This window comes from Mesoplodon bidens (genome assembly GCF_964165515.1).
Source record: "Mesoplodon bidens genome assembly, chromosome: 2".
Taxonomy (NCBI): domain Eukaryota; kingdom Metazoa; phylum Chordata; class Mammalia; order Artiodactyla; family Ziphiidae; genus Mesoplodon; species Mesoplodon bidens.
The window spans coordinates 174,174,635-174,200,354 of record NC_138177.1 but is presented as its reverse complement, the minus strand read 5'-3'; the positions used below and the strand labels follow the sequence as shown (position 1 = coordinate 174,200,354).

General features: G+C 53.4%; 1 protein-coding gene across 2 annotated transcripts in view; it reads right to left on the bottom strand.

Moving 5' to 3' along the window:
* The window catches only part of PADI2 (peptidyl arginine deiminase 2), a gene marked incomplete at both ends in the record, with an annotated part of 43,866 nt that extends 21,510 nt beyond the window's left edge, over window positions 1-22,356 (bottom strand). The window contains 4 exons of one of the 2 annotated variants that reach the window (XM_081218617.1): window positions 1,940-2,001; window positions 8,587-8,659; window positions 9,628-9,811; window positions 22,247-22,356. In XM_081218617.1, the coding sequence (XP_081074743.1) occupies window positions 1,940-2,001; window positions 8,587-8,659; window positions 9,628-9,811; window positions 22,247-22,338 (411 nt within the window). The remainder of the gene's footprint in view (window positions 1-1,939; window positions 2,002-8,586; window positions 8,660-9,627; window positions 9,812-22,246) is intronic. The other variant, XM_081218616.1, reaches the window with a different exon arrangement.
* Between the last annotated feature and the right edge of the window lie 3,364 nt (window positions 22,357-25,720).

Here is a 25,720-nt window from a genome sequence, read left to right as displayed (position 1 = left end):
TCACAATAGCCAAGACATGGAAATGACCTAAATGTCCGTCAACAGACGAACGGATAAAGAAGATGTGGTACATATACACAATGGAATATTACTCAGCCATTAAAAAGAATGAAACAATGCCATTTGCAGTAACATGGATGGACCTAGAGATTATCATGCTAAGTAAGTCAGAAAGAGAAAGACAAATACCATATGATATCACTTATATGTGGAATCTAAAATATGATGCAAATGAAGATATTTATGAAACAAAAAACAGATTCACAAATATAGAGAATAGACTTGTGGTTGCCAAGGGGGAGGTGGGGTGGGGGAAGGAAGGAGTGGGAGTTTGGGGTTAGCAGATGTAAACTTGTAATAGGATGGATAAAAAACAAGGTCCTACTGTATAGCACAGGGTACTGTATTCAATATCCTGGGATAAACTATAATGGAAAGCAATATGAAAAAGAATATATACATGTATAACTGAGTTACTTTGCTGTACAGCAGAAATTAAACACAATATTGTAAATCAACTATACTTCAATAAAATTTAAAAAATATATTTATGGGATGAGTAAAGAACGTATGAAACTTCACTGGCCCAGATGGAGGAAGCCTGGGTAAGTTCAGGCCCACAGGGACTGGGTGACTCCCCAGCTCCTCAGCGGAGGTTGGATGCCTCAGAGGCTTCTGTGGTGCCTACTGGCACGTAGCTTGGCCATGGATACAGAGAACATATGTGTGTGGCTGCCTTGCCCTCAGGAAGGCAGCGCTGGTGCAGAGCCCCCTGAGAAGCCTGGGGGAAGGGGCTCCCCTATAGGCCTGAGGACATGCAGAGAGTCTCGAGCTGGATGCTAGGCCCCAGGCTTCTCAATGGGCTGTATTTATTTAGCTTTTTAAAGTATCCATCTCCATATAATTTAAACCGGACTTTACGATGTTATTATAAAAGTAATGTATGGCCATGGCAAAAATTTAAATGCCATACAAGGGCAGAAAATGGAAAATAGAAGCCTGGACGTGCAAAGAGCAAAACCAGCAGAGCTTAAAAATGGGGTTGAGGAAAAAGTAGGAATCAGCGACTTGGAGAACACAATGCTATCTGTCTGCACAAGTTAAAAATACACACACGCAAACCACACCGCATGTTTCGCAAGAGTCACAAGAACAGAAAGAGATGTGTTAAAACCATTGAAGTACTCCTTTGTAGGGGAGCAGAATGGGAGGGGGGAATGCAGGATCAAAGAGAATAAATGAATGAATGAACAAATGAACAAAGGATGAATGAACAAATAAATGAAAAACTAAAAATAGGAGAGGGGTTGTGCATGCACCATTAAAGATGATATGCCTTGGGGCTTCCCTGGTGGCGCAGTGGTTGAGAGTCCGCCTGCCGATGCAGGGGACGCAGGCTCGTGACCTGGTCCGGGAAGATCCCACATGCCATGGAGCGGCTAGGCTCATGAGCCATGGCCGCTGAGGCTGCGCGTCCGGAGCCTGTGCTCCGCAACGGGAGAGGCCACAGCAGTGAGAGGGCCGCGTACCGAAAAAAAAAAAAAAAAAAAAAAAGATGATATGCCTTGAATTGGGAATGATTGATGCAATCTTCTGCTCCTGATGGTCAAAATAAAAAAGGCAATAATAAGAGCAAATGTTTTGGCGGTACTTCCTCTGTGGCAGGACATTCATCCTTTCCACCAACTCTATGAACTGGGTGTCCCCATCCTGTGGATGGGGGCCACTGAAACTCGGGAACCTGCTCCATAGCCGTCCCTCTAAGGAGCTTGCTCCTTGGTGGGCTCTGTCACTGGAGTGTGTGTCTGGGAACCTGTCTCCTCATCTGTAAAATGACAGTTGTTGAAGCTTGCTGGGAGGACCACGGCTGCCTGCAGGACCCAGCCTGGGGCTCTGGCCCCGGAAGCCCCCCGTTCAGTCTGCCCTTGTAGTGAGGTACCTTTCTTGGGTTGTTCTTTTCCACCACGCCGTCCCGGTCTGCATCCACATCCAGGGAGATCTCTGGGGACAGACACATGGGTGAGTTGTTGAGCCTGCCAGACCGGGTGGGGCTGGGACAGGAGGAAGATTAGGGTGGGATTAGGGTGCAGCTCACCCATTTGCTTGGTTCCCAGAAGGGGAGTGCCTTGACGAGGGCATCTTAGCCAACCCCCTACCTCAACACCCCACTGCGGGATGGAAACACGAGCAGATACCGTGCAGACTGCGCAGCTCTTGGAGGGGCTGCCAGGTGGGTCAGGGATCTCTCACCCCTTTACTGTTCCTCAGTCAATTCTGGGTGGTGGATGGGATGAGCCTCACTGGACAGATTTGGCAACCTCAGTTCAGAGAGGCCAAGTCACATGCCCAGGGGCACACAGGTCGCGTTAGCAGAACTGAAGCACACACTGCGACTGGTCTGAATCGAAGCTCATATTTTGAAAACTTTCATAGGATTCCCTACCTGCCTTTCCTAGTCTGCCTTAGGCGTGTGTGCACACGTGCACGTGTGTGCGTTTCTCTCCCAGAACTCCTGGTGGTCTAGGGCCCACCTCTAAGGACTGAGGGTTTTACTTTGGGTGGGAAACTGGGTCTTCAACCCCTCTTGATCTGAGGGTGCCTAAGAGTCCAGGCTGCCAGATAGAGGATCCTGCACCAGCCTCCCAGCTCATCAGCCCAATTTGCTGACAGGTGACGTCTCTGGGTGCCCTGCTGGGTGCCTCTGTTTATCCCCACCCAGCAGGTCCCTGTTTATCCTTTCTCTTGGGGGACGGACCTTCTCTATCCCTCGGCCTGCTGTAGGGACCGTGTGGGGCAGTGAAATGAGCCCAAGGTTTAGTACCAGACGGTGCTGGGTTTTAACCTTGGTTCTCTGCTTATAAGCTGTGTGGCTTTGGGCAGGTTAGACAGCTTCTCTGAGCCCCAGTTTCTTTAGCTGAAAAATGGGGCCCTTTCCAGTTAGATGAGTTGCCCTAATTGCAATGGGGGCACTACTGCCATTTTGAGCCGGATTTTTGTTGTCGTTGCTGTGGGAGCCTCCCTGCGCGCTGTAGGGTGTTAAGCGGCATCCCTGGCCTCTGCCCCCTGGATGCCAGTGACACCCGCCAGCTATGACAACCGAAATGTCTCCAGATATTGCCAAGTGTCCTTTGGAAGGCAATATGGCTCCCTGAGTTACAGACCGACAGGGCGGGGCAGGGGAGTTGTTGGGAAGGTGATGGGCGCGACACACAGAATGAGATAAGCTGGGTTCAGGCCCCCGAACTGCCCAGTGGGCTCGGTCTCATGCTAAGCATGACTTGGACCGAGGTAGGAGTTGGGTGGGAATGAATGGATTTCTGGGCAGTCCCCTTGGCAGGCGTGCTCTCTCCCTGAAGAGGCAGAAACATCTCCTCTCTCTCTCCTAAGTCGGGGGATTATATTCGGGGCCTCCCTTTGCCCACAGCCCGATTCCCTCTTAACCCTGATTGTGGCTCTTCTGGGTCTTGAAGGAGGTAGGAGCTGGGGGGCTTTAAGGGCACCTGGTCCTTGGAGAGGCAGCACTCCCACCTCTGCAGCCCCACTGCCAGGCGCTATAGGAAATAGTGAAATAAACTCTTCCCATTGATCCCATTCACGCAGCAAATCACTGTTGAGCATCTACTGTGTTCCAGGCACCACACAAGTCGTGGCGACCAGTGGTGGGCAATCAGGGCCCCATGCCTGCTCCCAAGAAGCCCCCAGTCCTATGAGATAAATAGTTTTGTTCCCACTTTACAGGTGAGCAAACCCAGACTTGGAGACGTCACCTGTCAGCAAATTGGGCTGATGAGCTGGGAGGCGGGTGCAGGATAAGAATTCTAGGGAGAAAGCCAAGAAGGTGGCACCACCAGCTACTGTTAAAGAGGCTGAAGGCTCAGATGGAGGAACAATATTGATTTTGGCTCCCAGACCTTCATGAACTTTCCAGCGGGACACTCCCTAGGGAACGCTGCCTTTCGGGGAGGCTGGCTTCCTGAAGCTCCTGCCTGGGGACCAGCTGCAGACCCAGCCTCCTCCAGGAATCACTCTTTGCTTTTCAAGATAACAACCTCTCCTGCACGTATAGTTCTTTGTGGACTACAGCACTTCCCGTGTGTGTTTTCCCTTCAATTGCCCCCCTCTCCACACAGCCACCCGTACCATACAGATGAGGAAACAGAGGCACCCAGCAGGGCATTGACCATGAAGTCCCCAGAGAGTACAGAGCCAGGGGTCCCACTCGGGTCTCTGACTCCAGACTCCTGCCTTTGGCCGTTCCCTCCACCGTCTGAGGCTGACCTCTGCCCTGGGCTGTTTCTAAAACCCAAGCCTGCCTTTCAAGACCAGGACTTGCTCCCCTGAAGTTCAGGGAAGCTGGCCACCTCCCCACCCTGGCAGCCGTGTGGCTTTGGTCTCCAGGCTGCAAGATAGTTCCACATCACGGATCCTGTGGTCCGTGAAAGCAGTGGGGCATAGGAGAGAAATTATGAAGCACTTCATTGTGCTTTACTTCATTACTTACTTTTTTTTTTTGGCTGTGCAGCGCAGGTTGTGGCATCTTAGTTCCCTGACGAGGGATTAAATCCAGGCCATGCAGTGAAAGCGCCGAGCCCTAACCACTGGACTGCCAGGAAACTCCCCACTATGAATTTCTTAAACTAAAAATTTTAAATCAATGTAATATTTGCACAGTGCAAAAAAAAAAAAAATCAAAGAGTACCAAATAGCTTCTAAAAAAAACCCAGGAGTTCCTTGTCCAGCCCGTCCCCTCACCTGCCTGAGGCAATCTCTATAATACCAAATAACATGCTTATTGCTCTTTCTTGGTTTATTAAATTCAGACAAGTTTCACTGACTTCCCATTATGAAATTCAGGCATTGCGTAATGGGGCTCCCTTATCGCCCACCTCCCGGCCTCCCACGGTGCTTGACCCGTTCTCTCTTATGACCCGTGACCCAACTTCACAGTCAACTGGAATGGCTTCCTCTCCCCTCCACCCTCCCTCAGAAACCCTCTCAAGCTATAAACCATCCCTCAAGGACTTCTACCCTTCAAAGCTTCCCCCAAGGTCCAATTTAACTAGATTCCAAGGTATGATCTTTGTGGGGACGGGAGCAGGGCTGGCATGGCCTGCGCAGGGCTCTGGCCTCCTGGGATGGCTCTGTCTTCCCCGGGGGAGGAGGGAGAGGACATCTGTTTCAGGGCCTCTGGGTTCCAGACATTTCCCAGAGGCTCTGAATCCTACCTCAGCTCCCCAGAATAGCCCCAAGGTGTCAGGTGGCACCTGGGGTGTGGGGCAGATTAACTGGAAATATCACCGGGATTAGGTTCAAGGCAGTCTGCCCTGAGAATCAAAACACTGCCTCGGCTTCGACACAGAGGCACAAGCGTTTTGGCGGGCTGCCGGCCCCCATGGACAGTGGCAGGGTGCCGGGCCTTCTTGCCTTCTAGATGGCAGCTTGGGGAGGAAGGATTCTCTTCCCCAACAGCCAACTAGGGCAGTTATCCTCAGCTCTCCAGAGGGGATGCAAGGAATGAGGGCCTTAGGCTGATGCTAAAAATTCTCAAGGCTCCTGTACATGTACTGCTCTTATTGCCAGGACCACAGCAAGGAGGGTGAGATTATTCCTCCCTCCGAGATCCCTCCCCTCCCACTTTCCCCTTTAACCTGGAGGGCTTGGCAAATCAGCCCTAACTGGGGGCTCAGAGGCCCTCAGGGATCAATGAGCTCAAAACTCTCATTTTATAGCTGGGAAAAAGAAGGTCTAGGGAATTCCCTGGGGGTCCAGTGGTTAAGACTCGGCAGTTCTACTGCCGTGGGCCCGGGTTCAATCTCTCGTTAGGGAACTAAGATCCTGCAAGCTGTGTGGTGCAGCCAAAAAAATGAAAAATAAAAAGTGAGGTCTGGAGGGGGAGGGCATATAACAGCTTTTTGGCAGGACTGGGACCAAGACCCACAGTCTGATTTGGCCAAGGGCATTATAGTTTTGTTCTCGAATCCCAGGAGGAAGACTGAGGCACAGGAAGGTTCTTCAGCTTCACCCAGGCAGAGAGAAAACGGGCTGCCCCAAGAGGAAGGGAGAAAAGCAAAGAGAATCGACTGAGCACCTAGCCCACGCCAGGCCCTCGGGATGCACCATCCCACTGAACCCTTGTAAACAGTGTGCAAGAGTGCACCGTGAATCGCATTTTGCAGATGAGGAAACAGGCTCAGGGTGGTGGTCACAATGTGGCTGGATGAGGCAGAGCCAGAACACTGTCCACTCTGAAGTCAGGGATTTTTTTGGCTCAGCGTGGACTCAGCACAGAACTAGGGTGAGACAGACTCAGAGACATCCTTGGGGGGCAGCCCCACCATCCTGGGACATTCAGAGCGTTCCTGCCTCTGAGGTGTTGCCCCTGCGTGATTACTCAGGGCATGGGGCTCAGGGGCTCCTGGGGTAGATGCCTGAGGGAATATGGGACCCGGAGGGGTCAGATAGACCAGTGGGTCTCAAAAGAAACCCAATTTTCACTGGGATTGCTGGTGGAACAGGAAACGCAAGTTCAGTGGGGTGAGTTTTTCATAAAGCTTTATTTCCGCAATGTAAACGACTGTCTTTTGTTCTGAGGTTATGCCCTGCCTACTCTTTAGGTGTTAAAATGTTAAAATGATGGCGATAATTGATGGTAAATTGTTTTATTCCTCTCTTTTCTTTCTGGCCAAGTGTCAAAATGGTCAGGTTTACTATTTTTTGGTTGGCGGGGGGAAGAGGGGACACTTCACTGACCCATGGAACCTAAATATCTGGAACTTGGGGCAGTTAAAGAAATAATTGTTCAGTGAGACCACAGCCTTGGAACCCCAGAAGGACGAGCCTGGTCATGCATCACGTGCGTATTTGGTACCTTCTGGACTCTCATGCCTGCAGCACCCTGAGAGGCTTGCTCCGAGCACAAGCTTAGAGTCTTCTAGCAGAGCCTTGCCTCCTTACAGTGCACTGTTTTGCCGTCCATCCTGAGTCTGCCGTGCTTTAGGGTGGAAGTCTCGTTAGTGGTGTCGTCAGCCCCTGGGCATCTCCCTTCTCTGCCAGGCCTCTGGCCATTGCCCTTCCTGCTAATGTCCTCAGGTGTCCTTGTCTCTCTGGGGTTAGGTTTCCTCAGGGACGGTCACCTGAGACAATCTGGGGGCACTGTGTGCCCGTGAGGTGGACACACGTGCCAGCCCTCAGCTGCGACTCGGGAGGCTTGGGTTTCATCTCCCAAGGCCCCCCGAGGTTGTCCTGAGGAACCCCCCACCCCCAAGGCCAGGTACTCACTCCCTCGGTGCGGAAAGGAGGGCAGGTGGCCAGCAGTCAAGCCTGGTTGGGAATAAGCTCAGAAGCAGGAGAGCACTGCTGTTGAGCCTATTTCAGTGGCTAAAGACACAGGGTTGGAGAAGGAGGGGCTGGCTTGGGAACTAGTTGTTTTGTGGGGGCAGTTCTGAGACCCCTGGGGGATGTGAGATAATTGAAATGGCGGGGTGTCCCATAAACCACTTTCAGGGTTTGTGGCCTCAGGTAAGTTTTTGTTTGTTTTATTTTTTTTAGGAGCCTTGATTTTTCTCATCTGTAAAATGGGGACAATACTAGTGTGTATTCTCAGAATAGATGTAAGAATAGATTGAGATCATGACAGTAAACCACTTAGTACTGAAGCCTGGCACACAGTAGGTGTTCAATAAATGCCACTTCTTCACCAAAGACCCGGACACAGAGCAGGTGTTCAGAAAATAGACATTGTTATTTTTAAAGCACTCAGCACATAGTTGACTCTCAGTAACTGGTAGTTCCCTCCCCCTGACATGTGGCTACTCTATCAATGTGAAACTGAAGCTGGATGGACAAAATGACCCACTGAAATGTCGCCCTGGCTTAAACATTATCTGATTTAAAATTAAAAAAAAGTAATACCTCCACTGCAGAGGAGTCGAGTGAATGAAGCTTCAGAAGACCACAACCCATGCGCCCTGGCATCCAGGGCAGGGGAGTGCATTGCAAATGGAAAGAACCCAGGAGGGGAATGATCCTGAGCTCTGGACCCAACCTGCCACTGAGTTGCTGTGTGACTTTGAACTAGTTCCCTAACCTCTCTGGGCCTCAGTGTCCTTGTGAATCAAATGAAGGGCTTGGACTAGGTGAGTTAAGGACCCAGGCTGCACCTTTGTATCCCTGGGATGGGTCTGGGGAAGGCAAGTGTGTAGCTTGGATTGTTGAGGACAGCACAGGTTTTGTAGACAGGTCATTCCCCTCACTATGAGAGGCAAGCTCTTCTCCAGGCTGCAGGGGAGAGGCGGGAGAGGAACAGACGTTGCTCTTTCTCCTCCATGGCCCCCAGAGCCTGCGATGGGGACCCTGACATTGGGGTGAGTCGCTGGCAGACCAAGGCACGCCTCCTCCTGCAGCATCCCCACCCCAGGACAGAAGGGCCTGGGCACGTGTGGCATCACTTTTCAGGCCTGCATTATTCAGAGGAAGCTCTGAGTGCCAGGTCGGCAGCACTGAAAACAGCCCAAGTGTCGCTGAGAAGAGCAGCAATGCCAGCCCCCGGGGAACAAAGGCACCCAGGCCATAGCCACGTCAACTCACCAATGGCCGTGAGGAAGAGTCCAGCCTGGTCCATGGGGGTGACCCCCTCCTCTTCATAGTAGTTGACGGTGACCTTGACAGGGAGGGGGCACATTGGGAGGAAGAGAAGAGCAGAGATCACAGATCACAGGCAGGAAGATCTGCAGTGACCACTTCCCTCCCTCCCACCTCACAGCCTGTCAAGCCTCTCTAAACATCTGAATCCTCTCCTCCAGGAAGCACTCCTGGGTTGGTGGGCTGTTTCTCTCAGATTATCCAACTAGATAGGGGACTCCCCTTTCTCAGAGTGCATCCAGGGTGCCGACCTGCCCCCTGGTGCATTCTGCTGCTTGTGGGGGCCCCACATCTGCCTTGGTGTGTGTCTAGCTGCCGCCAAGCAACGAGGGGGCTTAGGTTGCTCTTACTGGATAATGCCCAGCGCCATCACTGACATGGGGCACACAGTGAAATTCATAATTAGAGAACTTAGGGAAGAGAGAGTCTGGTCTCGGCTCCAGCACTTGGGCAAATCACTTTGCTGTGTGGGCTCTCAGCATCCCGTTTGATACACGGTGAGACCAAGGATGTTTGTGGCTGTAACTTCCAATGATTCTAATAGTTCGTCATTCAGCAGCACATGATTTTAACCTGCCATGAAGTCATCATTCTATGATCTAACAACAGGCTGTCTAATACCATAGCCACTAGCTGCGGATGTTTAGTGAGCACTCAAAACGTAGCAAGTCTGAACTGAGATGTGCTACAGGTATGAAATGCACAGCAGATTTAGACTTGATGTGAATGTAAGCTAGCTTGTTCATTTTTTACATTGATATCATGTTGAAATGATAATATTTTGATGATAGAGTTAAGGAAAAAATATCAAAATTAAGTCCCCCTGTTTCTTTTTGCTCTTTTAATGTGGTTGTTAGAAAACATAAAATGATGCGTGTGGCCCTCGTGCTGCTTCAATCAATAGCGCTGGTCAGCCTGTCTTGATGCCAGCACCATGGGTCCCCAGTTCCCAGGGCCCTCACAGGGGCGCCTCCCTGGCCATGGTACCTTGTCGCTGCTGGCCTCGGCGCTCGCCTGGCTCATGGTGAGCCGCAGCGTGGTGCTGGGCGAGAGAGGCCAGCGCTGCTTGCCGTCAGCGGCCACCTCCTCAGGCTGCCTGTCGCACACCACCTCCACCTGCACGCGCTCCGAGTGCTTCAGGCTGAAGGTCTGGGCCCCGGCTGGGGCCGCACTGTAGGGAGAGAGGAGGGCGGTCACGGGGATCCCTGGGCAGGTGGGACAAGGGGCTTCAGGAGAAGACTCCTGGAGGGACGAGGCTGCAAGGACACTCCCAGGCTGCCTGGTCTCCCTAGGGACCCAGCTGTACTGTAATTACCTGGTAGTGAAGAGGGCACTTGTTAAAAATACAGATTCCTTAAGTGGGGGAAGGGATAAATTAGGAATTTGGGATTAACCACTACACAGTACTATATGTAAAATAAATAAACTACAAGGACTTACTGTATAGCACAGGGAACTATATTCAATATCTTGCAATAAGCTACAATGGAAAAGAATCTGAAAAAGACTATATATACACATATATGTGTATATATAACTGATATAACTGAATCACTTTGCTGTACACCTGAAACATAGTAAATTGAGTACACTTTAATTTTTTAAAAATCACTGTATTCTAATTAAAACATCTTTTGGCCTAAAAAAAAAAATTACCGATTCCTTGGGCCAATCTTGTACCCACTGAGTCAGAATATTCCAGGGTGGGGCCTGGGGATCTGAATTCTTAACACGCTTCCTCGTGTTTCTGACAGGCAACCAGCTTGGGAGCCACCTGGTACTGTATGGGTGAAGGTCTGAGGCTCAGACAGAGGAATGAGTTTGCTCCAAAGACAGTGCCAGGCCTAGAACCCTGTCTCCCAACCCCTGTCCAGCATCTGAGCTGAAGGCCAGGAGACCTCAGCTGATAGAGAGGAGGCAGGTGTCAAAGCACTGGGTTTGCACAGAGAAGAAGCCTGAAACTCAGGGGTCTTCAAGGGGCAAGCGTGGGCTGGCTCTTTCACAAAGACCCCTACTTTCTGTCACAGCTTTCACAGCTTGGAATTCTGAGAGTCATTCCTTGGGGTTCTGGAGTGGTTTTCTATTGAAAGGGAAATAACTTTGGAATTCTTGAAAAGCCATCAAGATTTCAGGGCAGAAAACTAACTGGTTTGAGCTGCTTGCTATGGACTGAATGTTTGAGTCTTCCCAAATTCAGATGTTGAAGCCCTAACTCCCAATCTGATTGTAGTTGAAGATAGGGCTTTAGAAGGTAATTAAGGTTAAATGAAGTCATGAGAGTAAGGTCCTAATCTGATAGGATTGGTCACCTTGTAAGAAGAGGCAGATGGAGGAGAGGGAGAGAGAGACAGCGGGAGAGACAGTGATCTCTGTGCACCGAGGAAGGGCCATGTGAGCCCACAGCCAGAAGGCGGCTGGCTGCAAGCCAGGAAGAGAGTCCTCACCAGCACCCAACCATGCTGGTACCCTGATCTCAGACTTCCAGCCTCCAGAACTCTGAGAAATAAATTTTTGTTTTTAAGCCACTGAGCCTGTGGCATTTTGTTTCGGCAACTCAAGCAGATTAAGACACTGGCTTAAGGGGAGATAACAGAAAGGACAGGGAGATAGAGGAGGAAGGTACCCAGGGCTGACAGTTTTGCTAAATCTCCAGCCCCCTGTCTGAAGGTTCCTAAAGGCTGAAAAGGGCTCAGAGGGATTTAGGTGGATTCTCATGGGATTTGGGACTAAGGTACAGGTACAAGTGCCTGCCTCAAAGGCACATCTGCTATTTTGAAGGTCTGGTGTTCCTGGGCTCCCGAAGAGTTCTCCACTGTGATCGAGCATCAGAATCATCAGGGGGTGTTGTTTAAATCTTCACTTTTTTGAAGGCTACAGATTTGTGGATCCCATTCCCAGAGAGTTTGGCTGGCATGGCTGAGGGGCAGCTGAAGCTGTAGACAGTGACCAGGGTTGAATGAGAGCTTTAGGCCAGTGGTTCTCAAAGTTCAGGAGCAGTAGCAGCGGCAGCAAAAGCATTACCTGGAGGGCTTGTGGAAACATGGATTGCCTGGCCCCTTCTCAGCATTTCGGAAATTCAGTAGGTCTGGAGTGGGGCCTGAGAGTCTGCATTTCTACCACGTGTCTAGGAACTGCTGGTGCCGCTGGTCCAGGGGCCACACTTTGAGAGCCACTGGTCTAGATGTGCAGCAACGCACTCTGGTGCTTAGAGCCCTGGGATGAGATGGCCAAGGCCCTGAGTGTGAGTTTGCAGAGGCCCCCAGGCAGGGTCTCTTCGATCCAGGCCATAGACTGTGGGAGTTACTGGCAAAGACCACTGGTCTCGGGCATTGGCAGGAGAGACCACTGGGCAATGGTCAGGCAGCCTGTGTCCAGGGCTGGGAAAGGAGCTTGTAAAAGAAGCTCCAGAACCACTCTGTTTCTTGTCTGTCCCCTTCTAAACTCCTCAGCCCATCATGGGGACACTTGGTGGCTGTGGTCTGCTGCCCTCCATTCACATCCAGCATTAGGAGAGGCACAGAGTCTGGGTAGAAACCCTGGATTGGGAGCACATGTGCAAAAGATATGGGTTCAAGCCCAATTTTGCCACTGACTTGCTGAGGGGGTCTTGAGTGTGTCCCTTGCACCTTCTGAGTGTCCACTTGCCGACCCATAAGATGCAGGACAACCGCCCATCCCTCCTGTCTCTCATTCTTTGGCGGGGACGGGGGGGGGGCAGTGCCTGCATTTTGCCTCACGGTATTACCACCGGGTGTCTGTCCTCCTCTGGATTGTAAGCCCCCAAGGGCAGGGTCTGGTCTCCTCCAGGGCCTAGCACAGGGCTGGCACATGACACATACTCAGCAAAGAGGGTGGAGCTGAGCAGGACAGAGGTGAACCTTTTAGAAGCTCCAGGCAGCAAATCCCAAAAGGAGGTGTGGGTACCCATGTGAGATGCTTTTAGGTGGCACATGGATGCACAATTTAAAAGAAGACTTATGTATTTATTAAATGTATTATCTTTTATGGCAATTGATAAAGGTTGGGCATTTATGGTAATCATATAAGATCTCCACTTAAAGTTATAACAAAAATAAGAGTTGGTTTAAAGAAAAATTTTAAGTTAATGGTACTAGAGGTAGAATACGCTTTTGGTAAAAATTACGGGAGTCTGGGCAGTTGTAGGCTCAGATCTAGGAAACATTCCCCTAATGCAAGTCCTGGGTTTGACCATCAACCTGCTGGTGGCCTTGGGCAAGGCGTTTGTCCTCTCTCAATTTCATCAAGTGTAAAATGAGAGAATGGGACCAGGTCAGAGGTGACTGGAGTCTGGGGAGCACAGAGTGGGCAGGCCTGGACAAAGGGGTAGGGAGGAGGTGCTGAAAAGCTGGGGATCTCTCTGCCAGATCCCCACCCTCCCTTTAAGCAGAGCCACATTATTTCATCTTGTCTTATATAATGGGTTTCTGCATACAACTCTATTTAGAAAAAATTGCTTTATAAACTCACAGGGCAGGATAATCTTTAGGGCCCCGATTCTGACAATAGTGAGATATAAGTGATGCTTCCTGCCACCCTCATTCCTCTGAGCCAGTTAGAAACTAGAGGAGGCCGCAGAGGCTCGGGGGTTAACGCCCCACCCACACTGGAGCTCTGGGGACTCACACCCTCCCACCCCAGCACCAGTCCTGCTCTGAGCTGAGCAAACAGCTATTCTTCCAGCGGCCCTGGCAGAAGCAACAAAGGCATCTATTGTCCCCCGTGGCTCCTGCTGGCTGCCTCCCTCCCTCCCCAGGAAGAACCTCTCAGAATCCCCTGCAGAAACCCAAGAGCCAGGGGCTGCGGCCACCTTGATTGTCCCTGGAGGCTGCAGGGAGGGGCCTAGGAAGTTACAGAGGGAAGTAGAGCAGGGATGGTGGTGGCCACGACCTCCTGCTTATGGGAAAGAGGCTAAAGATATGTAGATGGAAGGACAGGCTAGGACCACACCTGCACTGCCCCCCATAGCCCAGTGCCCAGGATGTGACCATGCTCAATATATGTTTTGGGAATAAATGAATGAATGGACCCACGCTTCTTGGTTTCCCAAACTGTATTATCAGAGTGACTAAAAAAAAAAAAAAAGAAATCAGGTTACTTGCCTGCTTGAAAATACTCAGTGGCTCTTCAGTGTCTACCAAACAACAAATCCAAACCCTGTAGCCTGGTATTCGCCCAGCGGCATTTAGCCACCGCATCTCAACTGGACTCCCCAGCCTCACTTCCTGCAACTCCTCCCACCCTCTCAACTCCCTGAATGGTTTCATCTCACCATGCATTTTGCATATGCTGTTCCTTCTACCTGTAGTACTTTCCCCTGACTTCTCTGCCTGGCAACTGCCCATCCCTCTCTGACAACTCAATTGATTTGTCTCCATCCATGTTTATTTCCCCTTGTGGCAGTTTATCTCCTTGAAGGTAGAGATTGGATTTTCTTTTTGTTTCAGCACCTGGCTTAGCACAGACACACGGTAAGTAAATGTTTGCTGCAGGAAGGGCTGGAAGAGGGGACTTGCTTATGTGGTCATTCATTCACTCAACATGTATTTATTGAGCACTTACTATGTGCCAGGTGTATACTAGGTCCTGGGGGGTAGAGCAAAAAAGATAATATGTTCCCGGGGCCCATGGAGCAAATGTTCCAGTGGAAGAGAAAGACTTTTGATGGATTACACAATTATGTGATTACAGCTGTGAAAATTGCTCTGAAGGAGAAGTATGGGGTTCCATGAAGCCCTGGCCTGGAGGTCGAGAAAGGATTCCTGGAGGAAGTGGCACGTTTAAATTGAGGTTTAAATTTTACACTCTAAACGATAGTTAAGAATTAGTTAAATCAGTGGTTCTTAAATTCAAGTTGCATCGGCAACACCTGAAGAGCCTGTTAAAATACAGGTTGTCGGGCTACCCCCAGAGTTTCTTATTCAGCAGATGCCGTGGGTGGGTGGGGCCTGAGAAACTGCATTTCTCTCCCCCGCCGCCCAACTTTACTGAGGAAAAACTGACAAATAGAATTGTATGTATTTAAAGTGTATGACAGGATGATTTGATACATATACAGTGCAAGGAAAGTGCATTGCTAACAAGCTCCCAGGTGGTGCTGCTGCTGCTGGTCCGGGGACCAGTGTGAGAACCGCTGAATTTGGACAAAGTGAAGAGAGGAAGAGGAGCAGGGACTTCCAAGCAGCAAGGACAGCTTGGGTGATGGCCTGAGGTGGAAGTTAGCCCAGCATGTACAACAAACTGGAAGGAGGTAAATGTGGCTGGAGTTTGGGAGCAAAGGGGAGGGAGAGGGGTGGGGGGAGAGGACCCAGATCATGGCAAGGAGCTGGCCATTCTCCTGTGGGCACCGAGGCTTCTGAGCAGGGGAGACGTGATCATTTTTGCACTGCAGACAGATCCACCAGGGTGCAGGGTGGGCAGTGGATTCAGGAGGCAACCAAAGGAACTCTGAGCAAGACTGGAAAGTAGTGTCAGAGGTATTGATAGAAGAGGGATGTTCACTGTGCCTGGCCCAGGAGAATTCTGGGTGTTGTGACCTAATATCTGCTCAGCCCCACAAATGCTGTGTGGCCTCTAGGGAGCCAGTCAGCCTCTCTGGTCTTCGCTCAGTCAGTGGGGAGGGTCACCAGCTTGGCCTCGCAGGGCTGGAATGCTCACTCAGCCTGGGACTCGAGGGCAGTACGTGCCTGCTGCTTGCTGGCACCTGGCTCTCCCAGCTTGTCCGCCTGCCCTGGGCCTTGTTAACACCGGCGGGGCTTACTCCACAGTGAGCCCAGCTCCTGGCAGACTGGGTGTAACACCCTGTCCTTGGGTCTTTGCAGGAATCTGAGGGGGTTTGTGGGTGCCAACCTGGCGTGCAACCCCATGGCGAGCACCCTCCAGGAGCCGCCTGGTGTGGTGGTGGCCGGAGGCCTGGGGTGGGTAGCTGGTCTGGACAGGGATGGGTGAAGACGAAACATGACTTTTGTCTTCAGCCAGCCTTCTTCTGTGCCTGGTAAGCTAAGCAGCCTCTCTCACTAGGCACTGGTGCCTCCAGCTGCCCAAGGAAGAAACAATCTAATCTATGGTCACTACCTCTGCAAACACCTTCAATGACTCCCTCCTGCCTGCAGAACAAAGTTGAACACCTGAGCCTGGCATTCAAAGCCCCAGTTTAAATGTATCCGCCCTCTAGTCTTACACTCCAGGCTACAGAAACTATGCCCTTTCTGCCCCCATGTGTCCTGACTTTCTTGCCAGGTACACTTGCTCCTGCATGGCCTGTCCTGGTCACACTGTGAACCCCTGTCCACCCTTCAGCTAGGTTGCCACCTCCTCCAGGAAGTCTTCCCTGATCCTATCAGCCAGGACTCATCTCTCCCTCCCTTTGCTGGTGCTTCAAACAACACTTAACACTTGTTCAACATTTCTCTCCCATGAACGTTGTAAACTTTCTGAGGCCATAGTTCATTATTATTAGTTTTAATAATATAATAAACCCAATACTAATTCCTGATAACCACTTACTGAGTATTATGTACCAGGCACTGTTTCAAGCCCTTGGCCCACGTGACTTCAGGCCATCCTTTCGATAACCCCATGAGGCCTGTATTAATGTCATCCCACTTTACAGATGAGCATGTTGAAGCCCACAGAGGGCAAGCACTTGCTCTGAGTCTCAGGGACAGACTGAGATGGGCAGGGTGTGGGGTAAACTCAAGTGCTCTCCGCTCCGGGCCTGGTTGCTCCCTTCCTGGGAGAGGATCCAGAGGTTACAGTCCTCCTTAAAGGTCCTTCAGGTAGGGACACCTGGCGGGGGAGGGGGACTGTCAGGCCTGGCTCAGGAGAGGATCAAATGAGAAGCCCCCTACTTATTTTGCACGTGGGGGTCAGAGGTCCAGAGAGGGCAGACCAAAGGCTGGCTTCCTGCCCTGGGCTCTTGGGTGAGTGACCAGGTTAAGCAGGCTTGGGCCAGTCAAAGCCCCAGGCACGGGGTCGGGCCCGGCTGGGCAGGACAGAGCTGTCTCCGAAAACTGGCTCCCCCAAAGTTGAACAGGTGTGCCTGTCCAGCCGGGGGCGGGCACTGGGGTGAGCCCCTGCCGCTGTGCTCAGGCCCTGTGGGTAGGGAGGCAAGGCTCTCAGGGACCCCAGTGTGCAGGGGGGCTGTGGGCTCAAACTGCAGGGTGCCAGCTGCCCCTTAGGACCCTGCGGCTCCCCAGGAGCCAGCCTGACGCCCAGGCCCTGGAGCAGCTCCTGGCAGGGCTTCCTCTGTAGAGTCGAGGGCTCTGGGTGTTGTTCTAATTTATGGGGCCACCTGACCTGGCCTGAATGCCACCTCCTGTCATTCTCTCAGGAGCAAGTGCTGCTCTGGCCAAACTCGGCCACATGCCCTTGACCTTCCACCGGCCCGTCCAACGGTATCCATCCCTTGAGGCTGGGGGTGGAGAGCCCAGTGACAGGCCAACGATAGGCCAGTCCACATGCATCCCTGGCCACAATCATCCATCCATTCACCCAGCCAAGGAGCCCTTCAGTGACTTGAGGGCAGGAAGTTCACAGGAACAAGGAACACAGTGAGCAGGGAGAGGACGTGCCTAAAACACGAGCCCTAGGGCTTCCCTGGTGGCGCAGTGGTTGAGAGTTTGCCTGCCGATGCAGGGGACACGGGTTTGTGCCCCGGTCCGGGAGGATCCCACATGCCGCGGAGCGGCCGGGCCCGTGAGCCATGGCCACTGAGCCTGCGCGTCCAGAGCCTGTGCTCTGCAGCGGGAGAGGCCACAACAGTGAGAGGCCCTCATACCGCAAAAAAACAAACAAACAACAAAAAAAACCCCACGAGCCGTAGCAGGCGGCCCGGCAGAGCAGTCAAGGGCCCGGTCTCCACACCACCGCCATTTACCAGCCGTGCCATCTTGGACAAACATCCCTTACCTCAGTTTCCCCCCAAAGAGTACCTAACTCATAAAGTTGTTGTGAGGTTTAAACACATGTAAATTATTAAGTACACGTGAGATGCATGTGCAAGGCGCCCAGAAGGCTGCCTGGTACAGAATAAGTTAGCTAGTAATATTAAGTAAATAATAAGATCTGCAAAGATAAAAACAATAGTCATGGGGTAGGGAGTGACTGGGGCTTTGGGTCGGGCACTACGAAATGGGGTGGAGTCAAGAAAGCTGCTTGGAGGAGGTCACGTGAGCTGAAACTTGCCAGGCTCGCAGAGGTCTGGGGGACAGCGCTCCAGGAAGAGGGAACAGCGCCTGCAGAGGCCCTGAGGTGGGGATGAGGGGGGTGCATTCAAGGGCCAAGAGCATCCACAAAACCAACGTGGCCGGAGTGGAATGCGCGCAGGGGAGTCAGCAGGAGGTGTGGGGTCAGTGAGGCGGGGCCGGGTACCCTACGGGAAGGCACCAAGTCCTCGTCGCTTCAGACCGGACTGCTGACCCTCCCTGGCCTTTGCCTAAGGATACCTTCTAAAACACTCAGACCAACCAAGAGACAGAGAGAGGGGGTCTGAGTGAGTTGAGGGAGTGAGATGGGGATGAATTTAGATTCGGCAGGCTCTCCTCCAAGGCAGGATATGTAACTGCCCCATGCTCTGTTTTTCCAGCATTTTGCTATGCTGACGTCTAGGAACTCCTGCCCTGGTACCCCCTTTCCCATCTTCTGCCAGAGAGTGATGGGTAAGACCCTGCCGGGAGAAATGGCTGGTTAGCCTCTGCCTTAGGGTATCTCAGAGAAAGGGGCACAGGATCACCCCTACTTCCTACCTCATGGGCTCATCATGAGGTCAAATGTAACCAGGAGAAAGCCCTGGAGAGGCAAGAGATAGCTGATACCATCATCTCTGCTCTGAAGCTCCTGCAGACCTCAGGGCACGGGTCCTGACCTCTCTCCACCAGGGAGAAGGGGACACCTGCCCAACTGAGAACTCTCACGCTCCTGGACAGATGCATGAACCAGGGAGGGATAGGAGACGCTGTCTGCACAGCCTAGTCTGCGGGAGACTCGGGCAGAGTGCGATCACCCCATTAACTTACTCCGAGGCTGCCCCTCCTCCAGTCCCTCCAGGCTCGGGGGGGTGTCCGGCCGAGGTGAGCGGGGAGGGTGAAACCGACATAGGGGTGCTGCTCACTCAGTGTCCTCTCTCCACCTCCAAGCCAGAATCAGATGGGGATTCTTCAGCCCCAGTGGAGAAATGGCTGCCAGCTAAAGGGACCATCAGGGGAGATTGTGCGGACAAGGCGTACATGTGCCAGACCTAAGATAAGTACACTTCGGGGTGGGAGAAGGAACCAGCAAGTATCTTTAACAATGATCGCCAAGTCAATCTCTAGAAAAAAAAATCTGACTTCCTTTTTTCTGTGCAACTATTTATAGCTTGCCAGAACTCAGAATGTGGCTGGGTCAGGTCATCATCCCCAAAGGACCAGTTTTGCTGGGAGAGGGAGGGTGACCCTTAGGGCCTGCTGAGGAAGGGGCAGGCGAGGCCCCTGCTGTGTGTCTGGAGGGGAAGGAGATCGTGTGTACATCTCAGGAAAGGCGGCCCAGAGCCCTTGGGAAAAGGGGTGGGTGTTGAGGTCTGTTCACTTGCCTCTGTGACTCAGGAGTGAGGGGTCAAGACACCACTCCCTCACTAACTGGGCCCAGGGTCCACCAGACCTTGTCCCTTGGTGTCTCCTTGGAGATTGGAGCCCCTGGGGGCATCACGTGGGGTCTTGGGTCAGGACCTGTGTCTGGGTGGGGAAGGGCTCAGTGGGAAGTGGAGGGTCAGTTGGAAGTGGGTGAAGTCTCCGGGGGCAGTGGGCTCATGGCCTGGGTGGAGGGTGGGAGGGACACATGCTGGGAGGTGCACCCAGTTCAACCTGCTAGTTTTAGGGTCACACAGGCTGGAGTGGAGATTCAGAGTCTGAGTTCTGACCCACACGGAACTAGACCTGAGTCCTGTGTGACATCAGGCAAATGGCTTCACTACTCTGAGCCTCACTTTCCTCATCTACAAAATGGGACGATCCTAGCACAGCCTCCAAGGTCTGTGGAGAGGAAGAGAGGAGATAATGCATTTGGTCTGTAAGTGCTCACCGATATCTCCTGCTATTAATACTGACAGTCGCTCTTACCACTACAGCTATCAGGAGTAACAATGACCCAGTCTCCTTAGTTTCAGAAGGGGCTTCTGTCCACTAGACCAGTGGTTCTCAACTGGAGGTGACTTGGCCTGCCAGGGACTGCTGGCATTGTCACAGCCGGGGAGTTGCTACTGGCATCCAGGGGTTAGAAGCCAGGGATGCTGCTAAACATCCTACAATGCACAGGATAGCCCCTGGCAACAAAGAATTATCCGGCCCCAAATGAGGTAGTGCCGAGGTTAAGAAGCTCTGCTCTAGACCTGCGCTGTTCAGCACATACAGTGGCCACCAGCTACCTGTGGCTATCGAGCGCCTGAAATGCGGTTAGTCCGCATAGAGGTGGGCTGTAAATATAAAACACACGTTGAATTTCAAACACTTAGCAAGAAAAAGAGGATGTAAACTAGCTCCTTAATAAGTTTTATATTGATTACATATTGAAATGCTAATATTTGGGATATATTAGGTTAAATAAAATATATATTATAACTAATTTTACCTGCTTATTTTAACCTTAAAAGTGTAGCTACTAGAAAATTAAAAGCTACAGATGTGGCTCTATTTGTGGCTTGCATTCTATTTCCGCTGGACAGCGCTGGTCTAGACTGTACTGCTTCTCTTGGGGGTGGCGGAGAGCCTTAGGTGAAGGGCGGGTGGGAGGTGAGGGTCGCTGGGGCTGCGGCTGGTTTCTTGAGAAAGGACAAAGGGGATCGTCACACGTCTGCCTCTGCCAGAGTCCACATCTCCTCTGCTCCCTGCCCCTATACGGGTTGGGCCTCTCTCTGCCAGGACAGAGGGCGGGCAGGGGGCCTGAGCCTGAACCCCTTCTTTACTCCCCACTCCTCAATGGAGGCACCATGCCAGCCTTTCAGGCTGCACTAAAAGTGCCCCAGTGAACAAACAGGCGGGTATGGTGACAGCTGAGGCTTAGAGACCTGAGTGTCCTGGCTCCCGTCCCACTCCCTGGCAGTGCCTAGTTAGGACTGGGGTGGGGGGGTGGAGAAGGGAGGGGAGCGCTCCCAGGCCACTGAGGCCTGGACCACACTCCATTTTTGTGTTATGACCTTCAGAAACCACCCCTGAGGTTTTCATGTGGACAACTGAAGCCAGGGGCCAATGAGTGGAGAGGGTCCCTGGTCTGCACGGTGACCAGGCCCTTTGCTCTCAGGGAAGACCAGTGTCTGATGAGGAAGAGGCTAGAGACTGGCCAGCAGGTCCGCCAGGGCCACTGGAGGTGACAGAGACAATGGGCGGGAGGATGTGTGGGAAGACACAGGGATGGGGTTTGGTGGGGGGCCTGAGAGAGGCAGGGGGCTCCAGATGACAGAATGATTTGGGAGCAGTAAGCCACTTTGGCACTTCCAGCTTAGCTCAAGGCACAGAGAGGTTCAGGGGACTTGCCCAAGGGTATCAGCATGGGGTCCCCACCCCTGGGTCCTGCATGCTCCCTCCTCTCAGCACTGACCCCTCCCACGATAGCAGTGGGGGACATTTCAAATGCTTGGAACAGGGGGCTGCAGGATCCCCCCCTGGACTCTCCACCCCTTCATTCACACCAGCCACGCCTTCGCAAGACCTGCCCCATGCATGGTGGGGAGACGGGTCATTGCACTTGGCTGCTTCCTGGGGGCTGGGGGTAGCAGGGGATCCCTGACTTCAATTCCCCCAGCCCAGGTCCCGCTGTCTCAGAAATCCTGCACCCCACCAGAGTTCGTGGACAGGAGAACAGGGCCAGGGGGAACAGCATCCTGAACAGGAGAGCGCCTCTGACAAAGACTCCACCTCACACCCTCGGTCTGGGGGAACAAGGTCCCTCTCCGACCCCAGGGTGAAGTCAGGGGAAGGCATCTGGGGACAGGGAGCTCAAGGCCAGTGCCTGGCGACAGGCAACCACCAGCAGCCCCCACAGGGCGAAGCTGGAGCCTAGGCGACCCCTAGGGCCAGATTCCGCCCTTGGGCAGCTCCCCTCTGGCCCCGCCCCACCCCCTGGCAAATCCTGGGGGAAGCTCAGCTGATCTGGGAGTGGAGGGAGGGGTTGGGCTGAGGCGGGTGGTGAGCCAGGAGGGTCTGAGGGCGTAAGGGAGGTGCTGAGGGGAGAGCGGGGAAGGGAAAGAGGAGAGGATGCTGGGGAAGCTGAGTGGGTGCTGAGGTCGTCCTGGGAGAGGGACTGGAGAGGTGGGAAGACTCTGGTGAAGGGTCTGGCGCCTGGAAAGGAGTAGTAAGGGTGCTGGGGCTGTGTCAGGGTGTCTGGGAGGGTCTCCGGATTCCGGGGAGGCTGACACAAAGTTTGGGGGCTGTCAGGTTTCTAGGCAAGGTTCTTAGGATTTCTGGGCGCGGGGGCGTCGGATGAGGGACGACTCGGGCTAGAGGCAGGCTGTCCGTGTCCCCGAGTCTGGCGAGGGTCTCAGAATTTCTTGGGCCCAGATTTCGGGCCGAGCCCGGAGTCGGAGGGGGTCTTGGGCCGGCGCGGTGGCCCGGCTCACCTGTAGACATCGGTCCAGAGGTGCGTGCCCAGCACGTACACCGCCTCCACGCGGCTCCCGTACTGCAGCCGCACCGTCCGCTCGCGCAGCATCTTCCCCGTAGTGCCTGGCCCCGTGCCCGTCCTCTCTCGTCTGGGTCCGCCTCGAGCACCTGCCGCAGGTGACCCTCCAGCACTCCGCAAGCGCCGCGACCCCCGCGCTCCGCCTTTATCCTGCCGCCGGTGGGCGGAGCAGTCCGTCGGCCTCCTCTCGCAGTGGGCTGTGGGCCCGTCCGTCAAGCGTGGCCACGCCCCCCACAACTCTTCCCGCCGGTGCCCACCCCCAGGCCCCCAGCCCTCCCCTCCCCCAGCCCTCCCCTCCCCCACCCCCAGGCCCACCCCAGCCCTCCCCCTCCCCCCGCCATGGTCTGAGTGATGTCAGCAGTTGCCAATTTCCTACTTTCACTGGTTGATTTGCTCATTCTTTCATTCAACATACTTTCAGTGGGCCCCCAGCTGGCCGGCGCCAGGACACAGGGCCAGCCGCCCCTCCGGGCGCCCCCCCCTCCCCCCGGCCCTGCGGGGCAGATAATGCAAATGTGGAGCTGTCATAGGGGCGGGGACAGGAGGCGGTGGCCCAGAGCGAGTGGATGCGCTAAACCAGCCCAGGGTCCCGGACCTAAGCCTTCTTAAAGGAGGGGTTTGCAAACTAAGGGGAAAGGAGGAGAGGGAGCTTCCTGAGCAAACGGGAAAGCCAGATACAGCCTGCTCCCTCTCCCCCTTAGCCCCCCAACAATCAGATCAGTATTACAGAGGGAAAGTGGGGAGAGGGGTGGCAGTGGGGAACTCAACAGCCTGCAGGGCCAGAATGCCAAGCCAAGGCACTGGTGGGTGGCGACGGGAGCTTTGGCATGGCTTCCTCAGAGAGGAATGGTTGCCGGTGGAAGTGAAGGAGGCCATCTGGCTGCCCTGGATGGAGGTGCCCCTGGGCAGGGTCCATGAAGACCCCTGCTGGGGCTGCTGAGAGTGCTGGAGAAAAGGGGATTGATCTGACCACTGTTGGTGGACTGAAATATTTATGTTGCAGTGGAGGGATAGTGAGGGGGCACCGTTCTGGCCTGGGCCACTGGGCAAAGGACGGTGCCCCTGCAGAGGTCAGTTCGTGTCTTGTGGAGGCTGAGCTTCAGAATGACGCCCAGTGGGAGCCTGAAGCACCCCCACCGAATCCCATACCCTTCCAGCTCTTAAGCCAAGCCAGGGCCTGTTCAGATAATTCACATAAGACTGAGTGGTCCTTGGTAGAAGGGGCAGGAGCTGAGGTGTTCCTGACAGGGCAGAGGTTCTAAGAAGGACGTGGCAGGCTGGAGGGGATGCGTGTTTGGGAAGGGGGTACGTCTGCTAGGGGGATGGGAACCCTGGGACGGGGTGCGTTTGAATAAGAGGGTCGGGGTTCACAAGGGCTCAAGGCTGAGACACACCCAGACTCCTGACCCCAGCGGCCTCCTCGAGGCAGCCCAGATTAGGAGATAGCCAAGACCCCAGCTGTTTCTGGGTAGCCGGCACCTAGGAGGAACGTGGGTGGGCAAGGAGGAAGGCCTGAATTGGGCTAAGGGGGCATCTGTCCTCAAGGTGCACAGACCCAGGGAGATGCTGGTAGCTTTTGATGGGCTCCCACAGCCGCTGAGTGCACCGTCCAATCAGGAGGCAGGGTGACCACCTGCCAAAAAGGTAAAAAACTTGTGCAGCTCAGAGCTGACTTCGAGGCCTCCGAGGTGGGCTCTTGTCCCGGCATCCCTCTACCAGAATTACTTTTGAGCCCCTACTATGTGGCAGCTACGGGGCGTATGCCAGGGTCCCCACCTTCCTGGATATCATAGAACACAGCACCCTCATTCACCCGCTGGGGCCCAGGGTGGGGGGAGCAGCACTGCACCCTGACCTGGGCCTGGGCAGGTCATCCCAGGAGCAGGGGAGTGATAACATCAGGCAGAGGTGGTGATTGCCAGGAGAGAGCGAATAACAGTGGGCCCTTAATGCATTCTTTCTGCATGCCAGGTGCTGTTCCAGCGGCACTTTTCATGCGTTGGAATTAGATCATTATACCCTCCCAATAACCCCACCACTTTACAGATGAAGAAAGCGAGCCGCAAAAAGGTTCAAGAATTCGCCCTTGGTCTGGTCTCATAGCCCCTAAGAGCGGCAGAGCCAGGATAGGAACTTGCAGGGGTGCGGTGGGAGGGTTGGGGGTGGACGGCAGGGGCAAAGCGGGTAAGAGCAGGGAAGGAATGTTGTCTCTTAACTGGCAGAAGAGGAATCCCAAGTTCTAATCCCAGCCCCGCCTTTGTGGAACCTTGGACATTTCACCCAGCCTGCCATTTGGAGCCTCATTTTCCTCATCTGTGAATGAAGTGATCTCTCCGCCCAGGTGTAAGGATGACATGACATGAGACAATGTACGGAAAACACTAGCACAGTCTCTGGCACAGGCGAGCGCTCAAGAAATGAAACTCCCTCTTCTTAAAAAAAAATCCCACCCAGGCCCGGCTGACACATGCTCAGGGCTCCTGTCCCTGGCTCGGGGCCTGTAGTGTTGGGTCACAGCGCCTGGTTGGTGGGATGGGAGCCTCCGGGTGCCCAAGGGTTTAAAATAGCTGAAGTGGTCACAGCTGTTGGTGGATTCAGGGCCGGAGGTCTCAGCCATCACGGTTGCTCCCCTGGGGCCCAGAAGAGCCACGAGGCATCTCATTGTGCCTTTTGGGGAAGGCTAGCAAAGAGCAGGCTTAGCTCGGGCCAGTTCTGGCACCAATCTGCACCTCACACCCCCAACTCAGTCTGGCTCCTGCCAAGCAAGTGGCCAGAGAAGCTGGGCTGGGAGAAGCTCGTCAGAGCTGTCTCTCGCTGTGCCAGGCCTTGGGGGGACCGGGGAGATGACCCAGATAATTCACGGGCCTGCCTTGTCCTCAAGTACACTGATGGCATCATACATGCAAGAATTTAAAAAGGAAGAAGTACACAAGTAATACCTGATCATTTTCTTTTTTTTTGGCCTCTCCGCTTGGCTTGTGAGATCTTAGTTTCCAGACCAAGGATCGAACCTGTGCCCCCGGAAGTGGAAGGGCGAAGTCTTAACCACTGGGCTGCCAGAGAATTCCCCTACCTGATCATTTTGGAAAAATAATTTTAAAAAAGGTCTCCCATGACCCCAGGGCTAGAGATGAGCATGTGAACACTTTGGCATGTGATCTCACAGGGCCCACGCAGAGGCAGTCTGATGCTGCTGGGGGTGACTGCGCTTACTGAGCCCTAGGCTGGGCCAAGAGCTGCTCTAAGGGCTTCACACCTCTTAGCTCATTTAATCCTCCCAATAACCCTAAGAGCTGGGAGCTATTATTATCCCCAATTTGCACAGAGGCATCGACCAGCCTGGCGGTGAAGAGCATGCATGACCTTTGGACTTGGCAAACCTGAGGTCAAGTCCAGCTCAGCCCCTCAGTAG